General features: G+C 42.1%; 1 protein-coding gene across 2 annotated transcripts in view; it reads left to right on the top strand.

Annotated features, from left to right (window-relative positions):
• Window positions 1-5,691, top strand: part of MET (MET proto-oncogene, receptor tyrosine kinase) — an 87,190-nt gene extending 81,499 nt beyond the window's left edge. For both annotated transcript variants that reach the window (XM_015853670.3, XM_015853664.3), the window contains exons 19-21: window positions 1,944-2,109; window positions 3,007-3,143; window positions 3,309-5,691. In XM_015853670.3, coding sequence (XP_015709156.2) covers window positions 1,944-2,109; window positions 3,007-3,143; window positions 3,309-3,519 — 514 coding nt within the window. In that variant the 3' untranslated portion in view covers window positions 3,520-5,691. The remainder of the gene's footprint in view (window positions 1-1,943; window positions 2,110-3,006; window positions 3,144-3,308) is intronic.
• The last annotated feature ends 11,810 nt before the right edge of the window (window positions 5,692-17,501 follow it).

Genomic DNA, 17,501 nt, shown 5'->3' with positions numbered 1-17,501 from the left:
CAACTTGCTGTGCTTCCACCCAACCTCTTCAGAAGCAACACGTCTCTGCTGCCGCACCTAACAGGAGGGAACTTTGTGAGAAAAACAGGAACACAGAAACAACAGCGAGACCTCCTGACAGTAATTTTTCATTATATGAGTATGAGCTTAATTTGGCTCAATTGTGCACGCTGATTTACATGTAAAATTGAGTATGCAAAGAATCTTACTAGTCACTGCATAGCCAGGCAGTTCGGTTCACACACAGTCTAACTGATACAGCAGTTGCCAATAGTGTTTTGCTGATTCATCACCTACGTTGTGAACTAATAAGATACAGCAATAAATATTAGAGTGTTTTTTGTTTTGTTTTGTTTTTTAAATAAGTGGTAATTTGGAGATCTGGCTGCAAAAAAGGCTTTTTACCTACGATACCAAATTTCTCATGCTTTTTCAGTCTGCGTGCTTGTGCAGTTGAATGGCCTGTGGAAAAGAACATTTTCTCTCACTCTCCTCGGCAGACATGGGCAATTCAGCATTCATAAACAAAGCTCCGGTGAAGTCCATCAGAAAGGAAGTTGGGAGGCAAATAGAGTCCCTACAAATACTTGACTGTTCTAGAAGAGAGGCAGGAAACTGCTATGGCATAGCTACCCTCCTGCTAACCAATCAAACTTGCCTTCTACTCTCTTCTTTTATAGCAGCTCATTTATTACATCAGTAAATACAGCAGATTGTTCTCTGCCATTGAAAGAAACCTCAGCAGACTAGAGAACTGGCCAGACAGAAATCTCATAAAGTTCTAGAGAGAGAAATGCTACATGAAAAAGCTGAGACAGCTGGCACTGTTTAGCCCAGTGAAGAGAAGGCTCAGATGGTGATGGGTGATTTATATGTATGTCGGCCATACATATAAATATCTGACATGGTGAAGTAAAGAAGCTGGTGTCAGATTCTTCCCAGTGGTGCCCAGTGACAGGCCAAGAGGCAAAAGGCCCAAACAAAATACAGGACATTCCGTTTAAATGTAAGGAAGGGGATTACCTCCTGTAAAAGTGGTTGTAGATATGCACAGGTTGCCTAGGAAGATTTTGGAGTCTCCATCCTTGGAGTAATGCAGAACTCAACTGGACGTGGTCTTTGGCAAACTGCATCAGCTGACCCTGCTTTGAGCAGGGAGATTGGCCTAGATGATTCTCAGAGGTGCCTTCCATCCCCAACCGTACTGTGATTGTAAAGGAACCCCCAAATAGGCTGTATTGATACAAGCTTTGATACTTGCTGTAACTGGGCCTATACATATAATGAAGGATAGGTTTAAGCATGCCATCCCCTGCTCTGTTTTCTATTAACAATACCACTTTTCAGGACATACTCCAAACATAGGAAGACTAAAGCTAGGGAGATCTGGTCAAATGACTGAGTTGCAACACCCACAGAACTCTGCTTATGCCACCATTCTTCACCAGTACCCATCTCATTTCAGGCACCAAACACATTCTTAGTGACAGGACTGCATTATTAGATATGAGTAGGCACTGAGATAATGATAGGTCCTTCCTTACCCAAACTGCGAGTGAATAAGAAAGGCGATATTTTGATTTGGAAATAAAAATGAGAGGTTTCTAAGGTTACAGAAGAAGAAATAGCTGCGGAAGTAATGACGTAGCAGCCAGCCAGGATATATAGGCTATTAGCAAAGTTTTTTTCTACAAAGTAATTGTTTTAAGAGAACTGTAATTTGAGTTCTATTATAAAAATAATATTAGTAATTTCCTGAGTTCATTCACTGTTGTTAAATGGGTATCAAGTTTTGTTTCACTGTAATATTTGTTAATAGTTCCAAGATAAAATAGTGCCTTCCAGGCTCACAGTCTCAAAAATGCAAGTCACTCATTATAATCAACCATCATTGTAAATGCTATCTGCTCGGATGAAGATAACACTTTTTGTCATTTCTTCAGGTTGGATGAAAAATTCACTGTCAAGGTGGCTGATTTTGGTCTTGCTAGAGATGTCTATGATAAAGAGTACTACAGTGTGCACAATAAAACAGGAGCCAAACTGCCAGTGAAATGGATGGCTTTAGAAAGTTTACAAACTCAGAAGTTCACAACAAAGTCAGACGTGGTAAAGTACAAACATATTTGTATCACTTCTTCATTTCTCTCCTGTCACCTTCTAGCATTTAATGAATGGACAGACTTCAAACCAAAACTTGTATTTGAATGTAACTTTAGTTCATGTAACAGTAGGAAACTGTTTTTATATCCAGAAAAGACATTTGTCCCAGGCACAAAGCAGAAAGATGTGACCTGACTCTCTGTTACTACTCAGTAAAAAATTAGGACTCAGAACAGAATTTGGAGTTTAATTCCTCTTCAAGGTATACTAAGGAGTCAAGTTGGAGCGGATCCCTGCTATAGGAGGGACTCTAGAAAGCTTGACCAAGCAGGTTAACTTTGATACTCATAAAATGCAGTGGGTCACAAAAAGACTTTATTTGCTCTATAAATGCTTACCATCTGCCTACAGCAATCTCAAGTACTACCTGGCCATTTACAAAGAACAAATTATAGGGTGAAGTCATTAGTTAGCTGGATCGCCTTGTATTTTAGCTCTCTTTTCACTCTAGATCCAAATTAGCCTGTGATGCATAGAATTTTCACCACATTCTCTTCAGTACATATTTACACAAAGTCAGTCAGATCATCAGATCGTGTAAATTGGCAGCACTCCATTAACCTCAAAGGATGTCTGCCAGTTTTTACCAGCTAAGTAGCAAGCCTATAGGCTTTTATTTTCTTTCATTTATTTACTTGAGTTTCTCTGGCTCTAACTTAAGTGGCTCCTCAAGTCCCTACAGCATTTATTAGCCCACTTAAAATAAAGCTGAATGCAGTAAAATAACTTTTCAAAGGGAAAACTAATGCATTTGAATGCTTACATCAGTCAAACCATGTTCTAAAACTGGAATGTAAAGCTATCCAACCCTATCACTTGTTATTTATTTCTTTGTTTTCTTAGTGGTCCTTCGGTGTGTTGTTATGGGAACTTATGACAAGAGGGGCACCACCTTATCCCGACGTAAATTCTTTTGATATAACTGTTTACTTGTTACAAGGAAGAAGGCTGCTACAACCTGAATACTGCCCTGACCCACTGTGAGTAAATAGTTTGCAAAACCTTCTGCAACTGCTGATATTGCAGTAACTTCTTGAGACTGTGGGGTAGAAGAGGTGGGGGGGAGGAGAGGGAGGTTTGTGTTTTGTTTTTTGGGTTTTTTTTGATAATTTCATAATTGAACACTTCTTTAATTTGGATGGCAGGTATGAAGTCATGCTGAAATGTTGGCATCCAAAACCTGAGATGCGTCCAGCATTTTCTGAACTTGTTTCAAAAATATCAACAATCTTCTCCACTTTTGTTGGGGAACACTACGTTCACGTTAACGCTACTTATGTCAACGTCAAGTGTGTTGCTCCCTATCCTTCTCTACTATCATCACAAGACAATACAGACATGGATGTAGACACATGACAAGTATGTCTGAAACAGAGGAAAATCCATTCTTAGTGGTATGAACAAAAACTGAAACATTTTGTCCACTAGTTTTTACTGCCTGGTCTTTGTGAGAACACCGTTGCACATGTTTATGTTGTTGCCCAAGTTGCACTAGTAGAAGGACACGATATCATCTTTTTTCAAGGCTGTGGGATTCTGTAAACCATCACAGTAATTTTCCAGGTATTTGGACAACTGCATCAGTTCACCAAATGGAGACATTGTGTTCTACCAACCAGATCTACTTCTTGCTCGTTCTCATTCATGTGTGCTGAGACCCAAGAACAAAGATTCATCATTAATGCCATGAAGGAGAACATAGAATACCAATCAGAAAAGCTGGAAGGACTATTATTGTTGCATGTACTTTAGGATAATGAGCAGTACAAAATGGTTCTTACATAAAAGGAAAAGACAAACCATGAAATGTACAAGAGTTTAAAAATGCATTTTCCTGCCTCACAGTCCAAACTTTGGATTTTTGCACTATGTCAATGAGGTTTTTCAGAAGACAGGCAGCCAGTAGCGCCAGCTTCATGGTAAAAGTCAACAGCAGAAGTCAACATCACAGTAAAATAAGTGCATAGTAAAATAAGTATGTCAGCCTTGCCAGGCCTCTGGCGTAGTCAGACGGTACATAAAGTGAACAGAAAAGCATCTAGCTTAAAGCATTCCTAGTGTTAACTCTATTCCAACATTTGAATATTTCTTTGAGTAACAGCCTAAATCTACAGATATCTCACTGAAACAAATGCGTAGCCCCAACACTTTCAGTCAAGAAGCAACTGCTCTCACAGACAGAAAACTTGAAGGCGCCCATATGAGATGACAGGTTAATCCCTGGGAGTCAGTAACATGGGCTGCATTATTCTGGAGAGGAAGAGGAGACAGGCAGACTGGCAACTACATAGAGCTGCTGTCTGATGAGTCACACAGTGAGCAGCTGAAGGTGTGCCACCCATCCTTGGGTGGAGCTGCTGCCAAAGGTGAGTAAAAAGCGGAGGTGTTGCAGCCAGCCCTGACCTAAGAGAATGTCATAGCAAAAATGTTAATCACTTTGTCACAGCAGCCCTAAGGAGCTCAGAAGACTGATGAAAAGAAGAAACAACACCTTTATGGTCCCTTATCTTTTCTTGAATCACACAACCCAGTGAATTATGATATCTATTTTTATTTCTCAATTATGCCCAGAAAAAGAAATGGGAAGAGAGAATGAATAAACTTTCATTCAGTAGAGCGAAGTACTATAGCTTTAGGGCAAGCATCACATGTCATTTCTGTTCCTGTGGAATTCTGTGCATACTACTGTATAGCTTGTGTAGAATAGAATAGAACTGGGTTTGTTGGTGTAAACACATAAAGTATTCTATTTTTATATATTATAAAACAAAAAAAAAACAACAAAAGTTTATTTTTAATGACATTTACAAAGTTTGGTTAGTACACAAAATACTGCACTGTGAACATTTCAGAAAATGTATGTCAGCAAACATGATTCATAAATAGTAGCAACCTTAAAAAGAATACTGTGTAAATACTAGAAAGGAAAAGAACTGACTGCAAACACACTCCACCCTACCTTAAGTGTAATATCTCCATTGCTGCAAGCCAACCATTTTAAGATCTTCAAAGAGAGGCAGTGTGGGTAAGGAACTGATATAAGAGAGGTTATGTTGTTCTTGGGAGACGGCGTTATAAATGAAAGATTTATAATGAGGGCAGAGTGTGTAGGCAAACTATGAGCAGATAATATTGTACTGTGTTTCATCACCACTTTCATTTCAGAAACAAACTTTCATGTCTGCTGAGAGCAATACTAATTGTAGATTGCTCAAGGACAAAAGGCTTTGCTGCAGGCAGAAAAATCATCTCTATGGTTGTTAAAACAGCTAAGGAAATTTAGATTTGGAGAAGATACTCCAAACTTGTACATACCTGCTTGAGGAACGCTGCAATGTGAAACAGATGACATTTTTACTATTTATGAACTTTTGCTTAATAAAGTTAATGTTGTGTCTGGGACACCTGTAGGAATATGTGATTCTGGTAAAAATTGATGTTAGTAAGTTCATATATCGGCAGAAGAGCTGAACGGTACTTATGTTTATAGTTGTTGTTATGATCTAATAAACATGTTACTAAAATGAACTATTGTAATACTTTCTGCCCTGAGTGCTGTTATTACTGTTAACCTTAGAATATTAAGCTGGTAAAAGTCTGCATGTTTTTCCTGACTGAGGCTGGCAGAGCAACCAATGGAACTGCGTGCAAGAGAGCAAAAGAGAGGAAAACTCAGAGACATAAATGCATGGAGAGTGCTCCAATAAATCAAGCTCACAGTCCATCGCTGCGGTACTGTATGCTTCAAAGAAAAGTGTGAATGCTCTGTAGCAAACAATTTTGGCACAGCCTGGTTGGTTGGAAAGACTATTCTTCATTCACAGACCACACCTAAATCAGCCCTGAGCCACAGGAAATCTCAAGCAAGAAGTGAATCTCAGCCTGTCACGGCCAGAAGGATCGTGGTCATCCATCGCACCTCATACCAAGCACCTCATTTCTGTGAGGTGCTCCAGATCTGTGATGCCTGAAGAGAGAAGGCACCCCAGTTCCCACAGGCCTTAGTTCTTTTGGAGGAACGGGAGTCAGCCCCACTCTTCTCTGCATTTCCTGGTGGGCAAATTATTATATTATTATTATCCCATTGAACTCATCAGTTTGCTTCTGTGAATCAAGTCCTGAGTGGATACCAAACAAAATATATTTGTTTGGTTTCACCTCAAAATGTTGAAATATTTTGGGGAAAAAGACATCAAAATTAAGAGATCTTCTTTGTGCCACAAGCACAATGCAGCTAAATGGTCTGATATTTTTATTATATTTATTTACACCTAATTTGTTTGCCACAACATTTCCAAAGTCTGCCTGAAAAGTTAGTAAGACATCCCTATGTTTATACTGCAGCCTGTTATTAATACCAGGGCCTTCAGTAAAACAGAGAAATGACGACCTGAACTTAAATACCGGATTTGTAACACATTCCTCCAATTAATTCTCATGACTTTAAAGGATGTCAAGCACTGCATCTGTGAAAGCGTCAACAGAATCACAAGCCTCCCATGCTCAGTCTCTCATCCCAGTAACTGTGTTTATTGCAGGTACACCCACTGCAGATCCTCAGCTGACTTAAACCGGCAGCAGTCCCCTGACATCAGTGTTAACGGTGCATGGCCCATGGTCAAAGAGTTACATAAGAGATACCCGATGCAAACGCCAAGAGATGAAAAAAAAAGGGAGGGTATACTTAGCACACAGAAAGTACGCTGTTGATTTCACACAACATGCATTTCTAAGTCAACAGTTTTAAACAATTCCCTATATTAAAGGGGGCTTTTAATTCATCTGACTGTATTAAAAGTTTCTTAAAAAAATAGTACACTGTATAACTGGGTTGTTAAGGTTTTGCGTATTACTCACTCTTTATATCTAGTGTTAAATTCAGTCATGAAGAGCAGACTTCAATGCTTTTTGTAAATAGATGAAAAGAAAAGGTACATTACAATCTTTGTTACGGAAGCAGGATGGGCGAGCAATGGTAGAGTGGCATGCAAATAGTCATAAGCCTTGAAATTAACCTCTCCCTTCAAAAATGCCATCTCTGGCATTAAGCTATAACATTATATCTCAGGAAGAGATAGAAGCTGATAAATGAAATACAAATCCTAATGAGTTTTTTACTCATTAAACTGAACATCTCTTCCTAAGACATTCCAATTTCCATTACTTTAACAAATAGGTCATGAACTAAGTATTCCGAGCATTGAAGAAAGACACAGGAAATTTTCAGGTTTTGCCAGATCTGCTAATAAAAACATTTACAAGAAATCCTGATCTCATAAGCTGCAGGGAGAGCTCAGAGCAACTTGATGGATGCAGCTGACACCAGCAGGGATGTGAGCAGCATCTGGCCCAGGAGCTGTGCTGTGGGATGCTGACAGGGTGTTTGCCTTGTGAAATCCCCCTTTACCTTCTAACACTGACAGTGCAGCCACCCCTAACGAGCACACCAAAAGGCAGTTCTTCCCACTGAGGTCAAACACTGTTGCCATTCCATGACCTCCTGAGGGACAAGGTGGCACAGAGACTCTCCCAGCCCAGAGGCCATCGGGGGCAGGGCAGCAGTGAGGCTCCGACACGCAGACAAGGCCAGGCTTTTAGTTTTTCAGTTGTTAGTTTATTTGGGAGTAAGTGGAGGGTAAGAGGCACATTCTGATTTTTTTTGCCTCCTTCTGTCACTTCATCTCATCCTTCTCAGCTCTGAAGTTAACACAGGGAAGCAGGCTGGCCTCCTGTCTCAGCAGCCTCACAGGATCCAGCAAAGGAGTAGGGACATATGTAGGATTTCAAGCAAACATAGCCAGAAACTGTATGTTGGACTTGATATGATTTTGGTTATATAATCCAAGCTAGAATACCAAAGAAGGGTGATTTGCTTAATCTGGTTTTGATGTGCTTTTTCCTCTTGGTGGTAAGTGCTGTGCTACAGCCTGGTGACACCTCACAGTCATTTTGACAATATAACAGAAAAGTTTTCCTTGCTTAGGCCTCCAAGGCCCTGTGGGTCTACAAATACTATATATTAATATCTGCCAGACTTCCAATTACCAAGCACACACTGAGCTCCTCTCCAATCTAAATGACAGCTGAATATCCTCTTTTTGAATGCAAAAATTGTGGTTGCCAAAAACTTTAGGGCGCATGACCAAACATGGACACCTCAGCTGCCACAAGTCTGCGGCTCTCTGTGGCTGCTGGCGGACTTTGTGAGTTTGACAAAACTGAAAATAAACACTAAAAATACGGCTTGAAATTCAGTTAGCAGTGAGGAAAGGACTTCAGACATGGGTGCTACACTCTATCATTTGTAAGGCTCAGGAAAAAGGTAAAGGCAATTTCAGAGATGAGCTGCAGCCCGGTGAAACTCATGAGTATGCTGTGAAACTGGAGGCAAACACACATAGTGATGTGAAAACATGTACACCTGAGTCAGCAAAGGGGACACAGCAAGGAACGAGTCACAGCCAGCTCCAGTCACATGCTGGTGGGTTTCTCAAATGCACAAGCCAGCTTCAGAAGTTACAAACACTCCGTAACTTCTGCATTTTATAGAGCAATGTAATGAACCAAATAGCTCCTGTTCTGGAAACCTATCCACTGAACTCGGCCTTTTTATCAAATTGCTGGCCGTGCAGTGCACCACAGCTGCCACCTGGCCACAACAGCCTCAACAGGACCAGGAGCACTTCCCTCTAAGGTCAGCAGATCAGTAACTGTAAGAATGCTCCAGCTCTGCCTGTGTCCTCCACACACCTCTGAGGCACTGACCTGTTGTAGCTGTTGCCAGAACCTTTGAACATCAGCTCTGAGTCAGACAGGAAGAAGGTGAGGGTTTGTCAGGCCCACACAGACCCCAGTAGTTCTTAATCATGACTGTTAAACAAAAATAAACTCACCTCACTGCAAGTGTAAGCCTCAGCTGCTGAATGGAATCCAGGCAAATAAAGGGCATCTATGCCAGCGCTACTCCTGCTTCTTTCTGTGAAGATTAAGTTTACCCAAAAAATATCCTGGAAAATGAACAACGTGTCTGCAAAATACAAAATTCTAAACTGCATTTGCAAGGTATCCTGATATTAATATATAGCAGCAGGATTTTTCTAAGATCATAACAAAATTACTGAGTGAATTATTTTAAAGTATGTTTAAGTCTATGTCATAAATCTAAGAGAATTAATATCTTCAAAATAATTCTGTCAGCTTACTTGGATAAACAAAGGGAAATCCCTTCTGTTAGCTGTTCCACATGCCTTGAAATAGGTTTTGTTTCTTCTTAAAACTGAAGTGGTTTGGAAAGAGTCCAGGCAAACTCATTTGGGGTTATCTGACAGAAGCTACAGAGCTCTCTGCGGTACATGAGGAACTTCCATTCACCAGTACTGATCTACCAAGTACTTCATCTTTTTTCTTGTCTTCCGTTCTTCATAATCATAGAAACATAGAATGGCCTGGGTTAAAAAGAACCTCGATGATCACTGAGATTCAACCCCCCTGCTATGTGCAGGGTCACCAACCACCAGACCAGAGCCACATCCAGCCTGGCATTGAATGCCTGCAGGGATGGGGCATCCACAACCTCTTTGGGCAACCTGTTCAGTGCGTCACCACCCTCTGTGTGAGAAACCTCCTCCTAATATCTAACCTAAACCTCCCCTATTACAGTTTTAAACCATTCCACCTTGTCCTATGACTATCCACCCTTGTAAACAGCCATTCCCCCTCCTTCTAATATCAGAAGGCATCATGATCTAAAGGTTCTATGCACAAATATCCATCCAATATTATGGTCTGTAGACAGTCCTGAATAGCAAGACAACATCTGAATTGTGCTGATCAATACAAACAAATCCCCATGCACTCCCTTCTGAAGTTTCTGTAGTGGTTACCATCATTGCCTTAAAATTTATGTAGTCTTACATTTTAGTGCGTAAAATGTGGAATGGCGTTAGAATAGTAACTTCATTGCAGGGAAATTGGTGGGCATGGAGGTTAACAGCCCATGCTGAAAGCCACTAACAAATGTCCTTCCTTAATGTAATGCTTGTTTTACACCATATTTTTCATACCATGCTTACGCACCACTCTGCTGAGCAGATATTATAAAAGAGACTTATTCATAAAGTGCAACGTACATGAACTGTACACTAGTATCTTTCAGACAGGATTCAGACTATCATGTCCTCATTTTAAGAAAAACTAAAGTCTCTACCACCTGAATGAGAACACGGGGACTCTGTTCAACATCCATATATTCAGTTACAAACAGTAAATCAGAGACCACAGTGAGATCAGACAATTTTACTCATCTAATCAATATTCTCAATGATATTTTCTACAGAAGTTTAAGATCTCTCCTCCCCACCCCCTTGCTTAGTTTTACACTACCCCCAATAGCTGGGTCAGATTTTATGAGCGGCCTTTCTGAAAGCTGGAAGAGCCTTCTCTGGACAGAAGCCACCTGCTTGGAGCGCTCAGCTCCCTCACGATCTGAAATGCTTCCCAGTGTTTTTTACTTCCCAGATGTTTTACAAATCCCAACCATTTAAGCATTAAATGATAGACTGGTAGAGTCTCCAGGGAATTTCTATTTAGCGGCAAAGCACGGCTGAGATGTAGGCCGTGTCAGTCAGATACAGACAACACTGATGCTTTGCTTTATCTGCAGTTTGCAATGCCACTGTTATATTTTTTGTGTACATGAAAGGTATCCCAAACTTTTGATGCTTATGTTGTCGAGTGAGTTTTCTTTAAATACAAATGGAATACATAATGCATCCTCTCACAGATCAAAGCTATGCTAGAGAATATGAGCGATGTCCCTCATTCTACAGTGATTTATATTTCCAGACAAGGGGAAACTGATAAAAGGCAGCTTAAAGAGGCAAATCCATCCTACTGCTGCGATCAGCTGAGATAATGTCAGTACATTGTTCAGCGTGGAGCTATTATCCAATAACAGGCACAAAGGCAAACAACTCAAAAATCAGCCACTCTGAGAAGAACCGGTTGAGGAAATTAACACCAAAATCACCCGTGATTAAGAAACGCTGTAATACTGAGAGAATTCCCTGATAGAAACCTCATCACAAAAGCCTCCTTCTTCCCTCCCTTTTTTGATGCTCTTAGTTAAGCACTCCTTTGTTTAAACAGCTAGTGGTAATTTTCTCCTGCTCTGATAAGGCCTAATGCCAAGAAAGTTGACCAGAGAATGAGCAGAAAGGACTGATGTAGGAGATAAGAGGTTTCCTTTGTAACCATACTAGTAAGTATAACAAATAAATACTACTACCAAGTTTGGAAATGGGATTTTCCTCATCAATACATTTCAGAGCACTCCAACAGAGATGTAAAGCTGGAGGAAATGTCAGGAAGTCACTCAGCTTACCCTCCGTCATTCAGAGCAGATGGATGCACCTGAGCTGCTTTGGCAAATGTTGGTCTAGCATGTTTTCTTAAAAAATAACTGCTCAAGCTACAAGGATTTCAAGACCTCATTGTTTGTGTAGCGCTAATGTTCTCCTGGACAGCTTTTCCAGATCTCCCCCGCTGCAGCATAAGGGTTAGGGTCAGGGTGCCAGCTTCTGCTTTGCCCAAATTCTGTCTACACAGCAAACAAATAACTGTCACATCATTTGCAGAGAACTTTTAACAGAATAGATCCTGTTGTAGTCTTTTCTAAGGTAAAAGGTTTTCTCCAACTCTTACTTATATGCCGTCTTTTCTGAACAAGTTAGTTTTCTTCTCGCTGGGTCCTCCCACTTTATCCACATTTCTTAAGTGTGGTGCCAAGGATGAACTTGGTACTCCCCAAACTTCTCAGTGCCTCATAGAGCAATTAGGTCAGTAGCTCTGGTGCTCGTGGCTTAAGGAAACCACCAGTGATACAGCCCAAGTTGTCTGGAAAATCAAAGTACTACAGACCATGACTTGTTTAGAAGTTTTGTCCACACATACACGCAGATCAGAAACTATTGCAGTAGGTGTTAGCAGGGCAAATTAATCACTTCTTTGAGGATCTTTCAGGTTATACAAGTTAGGTGGGTCTGCAAGTCTCTGAGTCATCTATTTTCTCTTATTAAGCGTACATCCTACACTTATCTTGGGACAACATGCCTTCACCAACTCATCCTTTTGTGCTCACCTCAGTTGAACCATAGCAGGCAGGAAAACTGCCTCACTGTGAGGACAGCTTTCACCAAGGAGAGTGATGGCAAAGCCGAGAGCTGGGACTCAGTTGCATCCCCAGTCCATATGTGCATATGTATTCTGTTATTTCGCACTTGTTTTGTCTCCCTTTTAATTAACTTTGAATAGCTTGCATAACTCAACCAGCCAGCTGCAGAGAACCAGAGATCTCTGCTTTTTAAACAGTGCTGCAAATCGCAGAATTTCTTCAGCACTCTCTTGTGAGATGGGTCAGATGGAGCCCAGGACAAGGGTAAGGAGCACCGGAGAACCAGGAACACAAAAGAGACGCTGACTGTGCTGCGGTAGGAAGTTAGAATACTTTGAAAGATGGAATCATCAGCCTTTGGCAGGAGGTGTGCTGACATTCACTGTTTGCAAGGTTACATGGACACCATTGCCAGTCTCTTCCACAAATCAAACCTCACACAGGGGAAAACATCCAGGGGCCCCAGCGGGTGACTCTCAGACATGTGCCACTCACACTGCCAGAGACAGCACTCAGCAGGTGAGGGATGCAGAAGCAGCCCTCTCAAAATCACAGAAGTGGTTCTTTCCTCTCTAGTGCCTGCACAGTGATAAACTCATACAGCAATAAAAACTCATGCATGTGCTCACTGAACTTCAGCTCCCTCTACTGTAAGTATATCGTTCCATGCTACTGTCCCATCCCACCTCCCAAAACAGCCAGTGTTCCCAAATGCTCATTAGAAACACTGCTCTGAAGCAGCAGGGAAAAGAAATGCATCCTGCAGAACAGACAGGCAGAAAGACAGCGTGGATTTTTCTTTTCAGATCTTGCGGTTGCAGTAATTGGGTTTTCAATCTTTCTGTAAGTTGCAAATATCTGTCTCTAGTTTGTCTCAAAACGAGAATAAATTTCATGATCTTAATCTAATATTTTGCAAACTACTGTAGACTGCAGTCTATGGATGGCTCTGCTGCAGGAACTGCAGCCTCGCCTTTATTAGTCACAAGATTTATTTGTGACAGGAAATGTAATGGTGTGGACCCTAAACCCTGCTGATCGTTATCCTACTTAGAATGTTTTGTCTTCCTGAAAAGGTTAAAAATCCAACAGGGCTCAGTAGCTGATGGCCGTGCCTATCTGTACTGAGGGCTATTCTTGGTTCCAGCAGAAATTAGAGATGTTTGCAGCAGAGCTCAGTAACGCAGCGCCATTAACTGATAAGACTTGCTCAAAAGCAGGACTCAAAAGGACAGAAATTGCTGTTCGGCCCAGTCTGAATTTAATTAACAGTTTCAACCCAAAACTATGAAATGGTGAATTTTTTTTCAGAGACTGTTAAATGGTGTGGGCTTTTTGTATTAATTTGGCTTTATTTTTTTTTAATGTTAGACCAAACAAAAGTTTAATTTCAAATTAAATCATTGCTCATGGTTTTGCTTGGCATGAGATCCAATTAAATGATCAAAGTATCGCAAGTCAGCCAAGAGATGAAGGAAGATGAGGAGAGCAGAGAGGCCCTGCGACTTGCACAAGAACGGAACAGACAACCGGAGCCTCTGGTGAAATCGTAATGTAGTGGAGAGCACAGACACCAGATCAGAAAGAATCCCAGCAACTGAGGAAGTGATCAATAGCCTATCCATGAAAATGGCCCATTTATTGATTGTAAAATAAAATAAAATAAAAGGAGCAGGAAGAAGATATTAAAGTAATAGCACGGGGATTAAGATCTGAGTGCTGGGACTCTAATTTGTTTGAATGCTGAAGAACAAGTAGAAGGAAAAAGATAAAAGAGAGAACGGATGAAACTATGATCAAGACGGGTCAGCTCAGAGACAAGGAAGCATGAAGGGATGGGCTGAAAGCACTGGGAGTGGAGGCAGCACACATCTTGAAGTAAGGAATGAGAGGTGGTCAGAGCTGGCCTATACAAGGGAAAGGGACAGCACCCAGGAGCCCAACCTGGTGACCCTCACATGTGGGGCAGAAGGATTGCAGAATCCCCGGCTTCTGGCAGCATCCTGTATCCCATTGTACATAGAACCACAGAATGGCCTAGGTTGGAAAGCACCACAATGATCATCCAGTTTCAACCCCCTGCTATGTGCAGGGCTGCCAACCACCAGACCAGGCTGCCCAGAGCCACATCCAGCCTGGCCTTGAATGCCTCCAGGGATGGGGCATCCACAACCTCCTTTGGGCAACCTGTTCCAGTGCATCACCACCCTCTGTGTGAGAAACTTCCTCCTAATATCTAACCTAAACCTCCCCTGTCTCAGCCCTGGGCCCTCTACAGTTCCCAAAGGCAGACAATGTCTGAAAAGGGATAAAAAGCAGAAAGTGAGTTTGATCAATTTAATGTCAACTTTGTACCATGCCTTTGATAAGAACAGAATAGTCAAAGCAAATAATGCTGCTTTGAAATAGGAATTGACAGGCCAAAATATAGCAAGTACACAGGAAGAACTTTACCAGAATTATGCCACAACTCATTAATCTGAATCACAGTAATGATGTTGTTTTAAAGTCAGCATCACCATTTCAAAGCAGAAGGTCTTCTGGATATCCAGCAGCTCATTGTAAACCCCTTACAGCTCATCAGGATCGTCGCTTCAAAAGAAATTAAACTGTCTCCACCCAGTAACTCTGCTGGCATTTGATCTACAATTGGCTCGAAGTTAAAAATTAATTACCCTTCCAACATATTGATTACACGACTATAAACATAAAAGCAGCAGCCCAGAACAATGTACGCTGACCCTCTGTTGGAACAGCATGTTTGTTTTCAAAGGGAAGCTAATTAAGTTCCCCAGAAGAGGGAGACAGCGGTAAAACCAAAACCAACAGTGCCATCTAGTGCACAGCTGTGCTCATACACAGTACATTCATTGCAGCAATTTTGGGAGGTTCGATCAATTTTAACACGCAGCGTTCCGCTGTGTGAAGGCAGCTGGTCTGGGACTATAAGAGCTTTTTAATAGTTTTTAACACCATCCCATGTAAAATCTCGATATTTGGCTGTTTGATCTATTTGTTTTTAGTTCTCCTTGAAACTGTGGTTGAACCACTGCACTCTCCCCTGCATCTCAGGTTTTTGCAGCTGCTGAAATTCTTTCTGTCTTAGTTTGTCATATTTTGGCTCTTCAGAGAACGTTTCTCTTTTCCTGATCTGCCGATATTTATCTTCACACTGGGAGACTCGCACATTCAGGAGGACCTGTATGACTTGAATGGCAAATAACTACCAAAGAAGAGCAAATCAGGGAAATGGTTTCAAACTAAAAGAGAGGGGAGCTTGGACTGGATACAAAAAAAAGAGTTGTTTGTTTGTTTTTATTAGAAGGGTAGTGAAGCATTGGAACAGGTTGCCCAGAGACATGAGGGATGCCCCATGTTTGGAGACACTTGAGGCCAGGCTGGATGGGGCTCTGAGCACCCTGCTGGAGCTGTAGGTGTCCCTGTTCACTGCAGGGCAGTTAGAATACATGGCCTTTATGGTTCTTTCCAACTCAAGTGATTCTATGATTCTATAAATGCATTTGATCAGTGCTGTTGCTGTGAATTGACTGAAATGAAGTCCTACGTCAACAATAGCTCTCAGATTTCCAGACTGCTGGTGCTTCAAGGCAATTACACTGGAACATTTATTGTTGTCTTTAGATGGTATCTTTATAATATGATCTCAAATAGTTTGGATAAGAATCTCTGGATATCCTTCATGGCTTTTTATTACATGCATATATATGGATACCAGCAAGCAAAAATAGAAAGAAATAAGAAATGGGAGGAAGGGACGGAGGAAAGGAAGGAAAGGAAGGAAAGGAAGGAAAGGAGGGAGGGAGAGAGGGAGAGAGGGAGAGAGGGAGAGAGGGAGAGAGGGAGAGAGGGAGAGAGGGAGAGAGGGAGAGAGGGAGAGAGGGAGAGAGGGAGAGAGGGAGAGAGGGAGAGAGGGAGAGAGGGAAGGAAGGAAGGAAGGAAGGAAGGAAGGAAGGAAGGAGGGAAGGAAGGAGGGAAGGAAGGAGGGAAGGAAGGAGGGAAGGAAGGAGGGAAGGAAGGAGGGAGGGAAGGAGGGAGGGAAGGAAGGAGGGAAGGAAGGAAGGAAGGAAGGAGGGAAGGAAGGAGGGAAGGAAGGAGGGAAGGAAGGAGGGAAGGAAGGAGGGAAGGAAGGAGGGAAGGAAGGAGGGAAGGAGGGAAGGAGGGAAGGAAGGAAGGAAGGAAGGAAGGAAGGAAGGAAGGAAGGAAGGAAGGAAGGAAGGAAGGAAGGAAGGAAGGAAGGAAGGAAGGAAGGAAGGAAGGAAGGAAGGAAGGAAGGAAGGAAGGAAGGAAGGAAGGAAGGAAGGAAGGAAGGAAGGAAGGAAGGAAGGAGGGAAGGAGGGAAGGAGGGAAGGAGGGAAGGAGGGAAGGAGGGAAGGAGGGAAGGAGGGAAGGAGGGAAGGAGGGAAGGAGGGAAGGAGGGAAGGAGGGAAGGAGGGAAGGAGGGAAGGAGGGAAGGAGGGAAGGAGGGAAGGAGGGAAGGAGGGAAGGAGGGAAGGAGGGAAGGAGGGAAGGAAGGAAGGAAGGAAGGAAGGAAGGAAGGAAGGAAGGAAGGAAGGAAGGAAGGAAGGAAGGAAGGAAGGAAGGAAGGAAGGAAGGAAGGAAGGAAGGAAGGAAGGAAGGAAGGAAGGAAGGAAGGAAGGAAGGAAGGAAGGAAGGAAGGAAGGAAGGAAGGAAGGAAGGAAGGAAGGACTTTATTTTCTGTAGAGTAGCATCTGTTTAGGATCTGCTAAATACAGCCCTTGCTGGTGGATATGAATCACCTTTTATCAGATAAATTTAAGCCATTAACTCTTTTCTAACAGTGTGCCATGGGCAAAGCATGAAGGGCTCACTTGTAACTGTTCACCTCAAGCAGCTGGTTGGTGTCCAGCCCCGTGAGGAGTCCTTGCAGCAGTAGCAATTTCACAGAGCTGCTCAGATTTTGCTGTCACCCAATTTTATGCTTCATGCTTCATTTAAGACGCGCCGTCTCATTGACTGATTCAACATTTCCTATTATTAGAAACTATTCCCTTTCAGGAACAGGGAACCCTGGCTTGGCTTCCTTTACCCAAAATTCTTTAGTCTTCACAGCACACCTGGCATTGTTCTTGGCACTCAGTGCTCACTCACTGTATGTTCATTGTCAGCTCTCAGCATAGATTGTCTG

Source organism: Coturnix japonica, chromosome 1, assembly GCF_054131305.1.
Source record: "Coturnix japonica strain WE chromosome 1, WE-NBRP24, whole genome shotgun sequence".
NCBI classification, from domain to species: Eukaryota; Metazoa; Chordata; class Aves; order Galliformes; family Phasianidae; genus Coturnix; species Coturnix japonica.
This window is presented reverse-complemented; position numbering and strand designations above follow the sequence as displayed.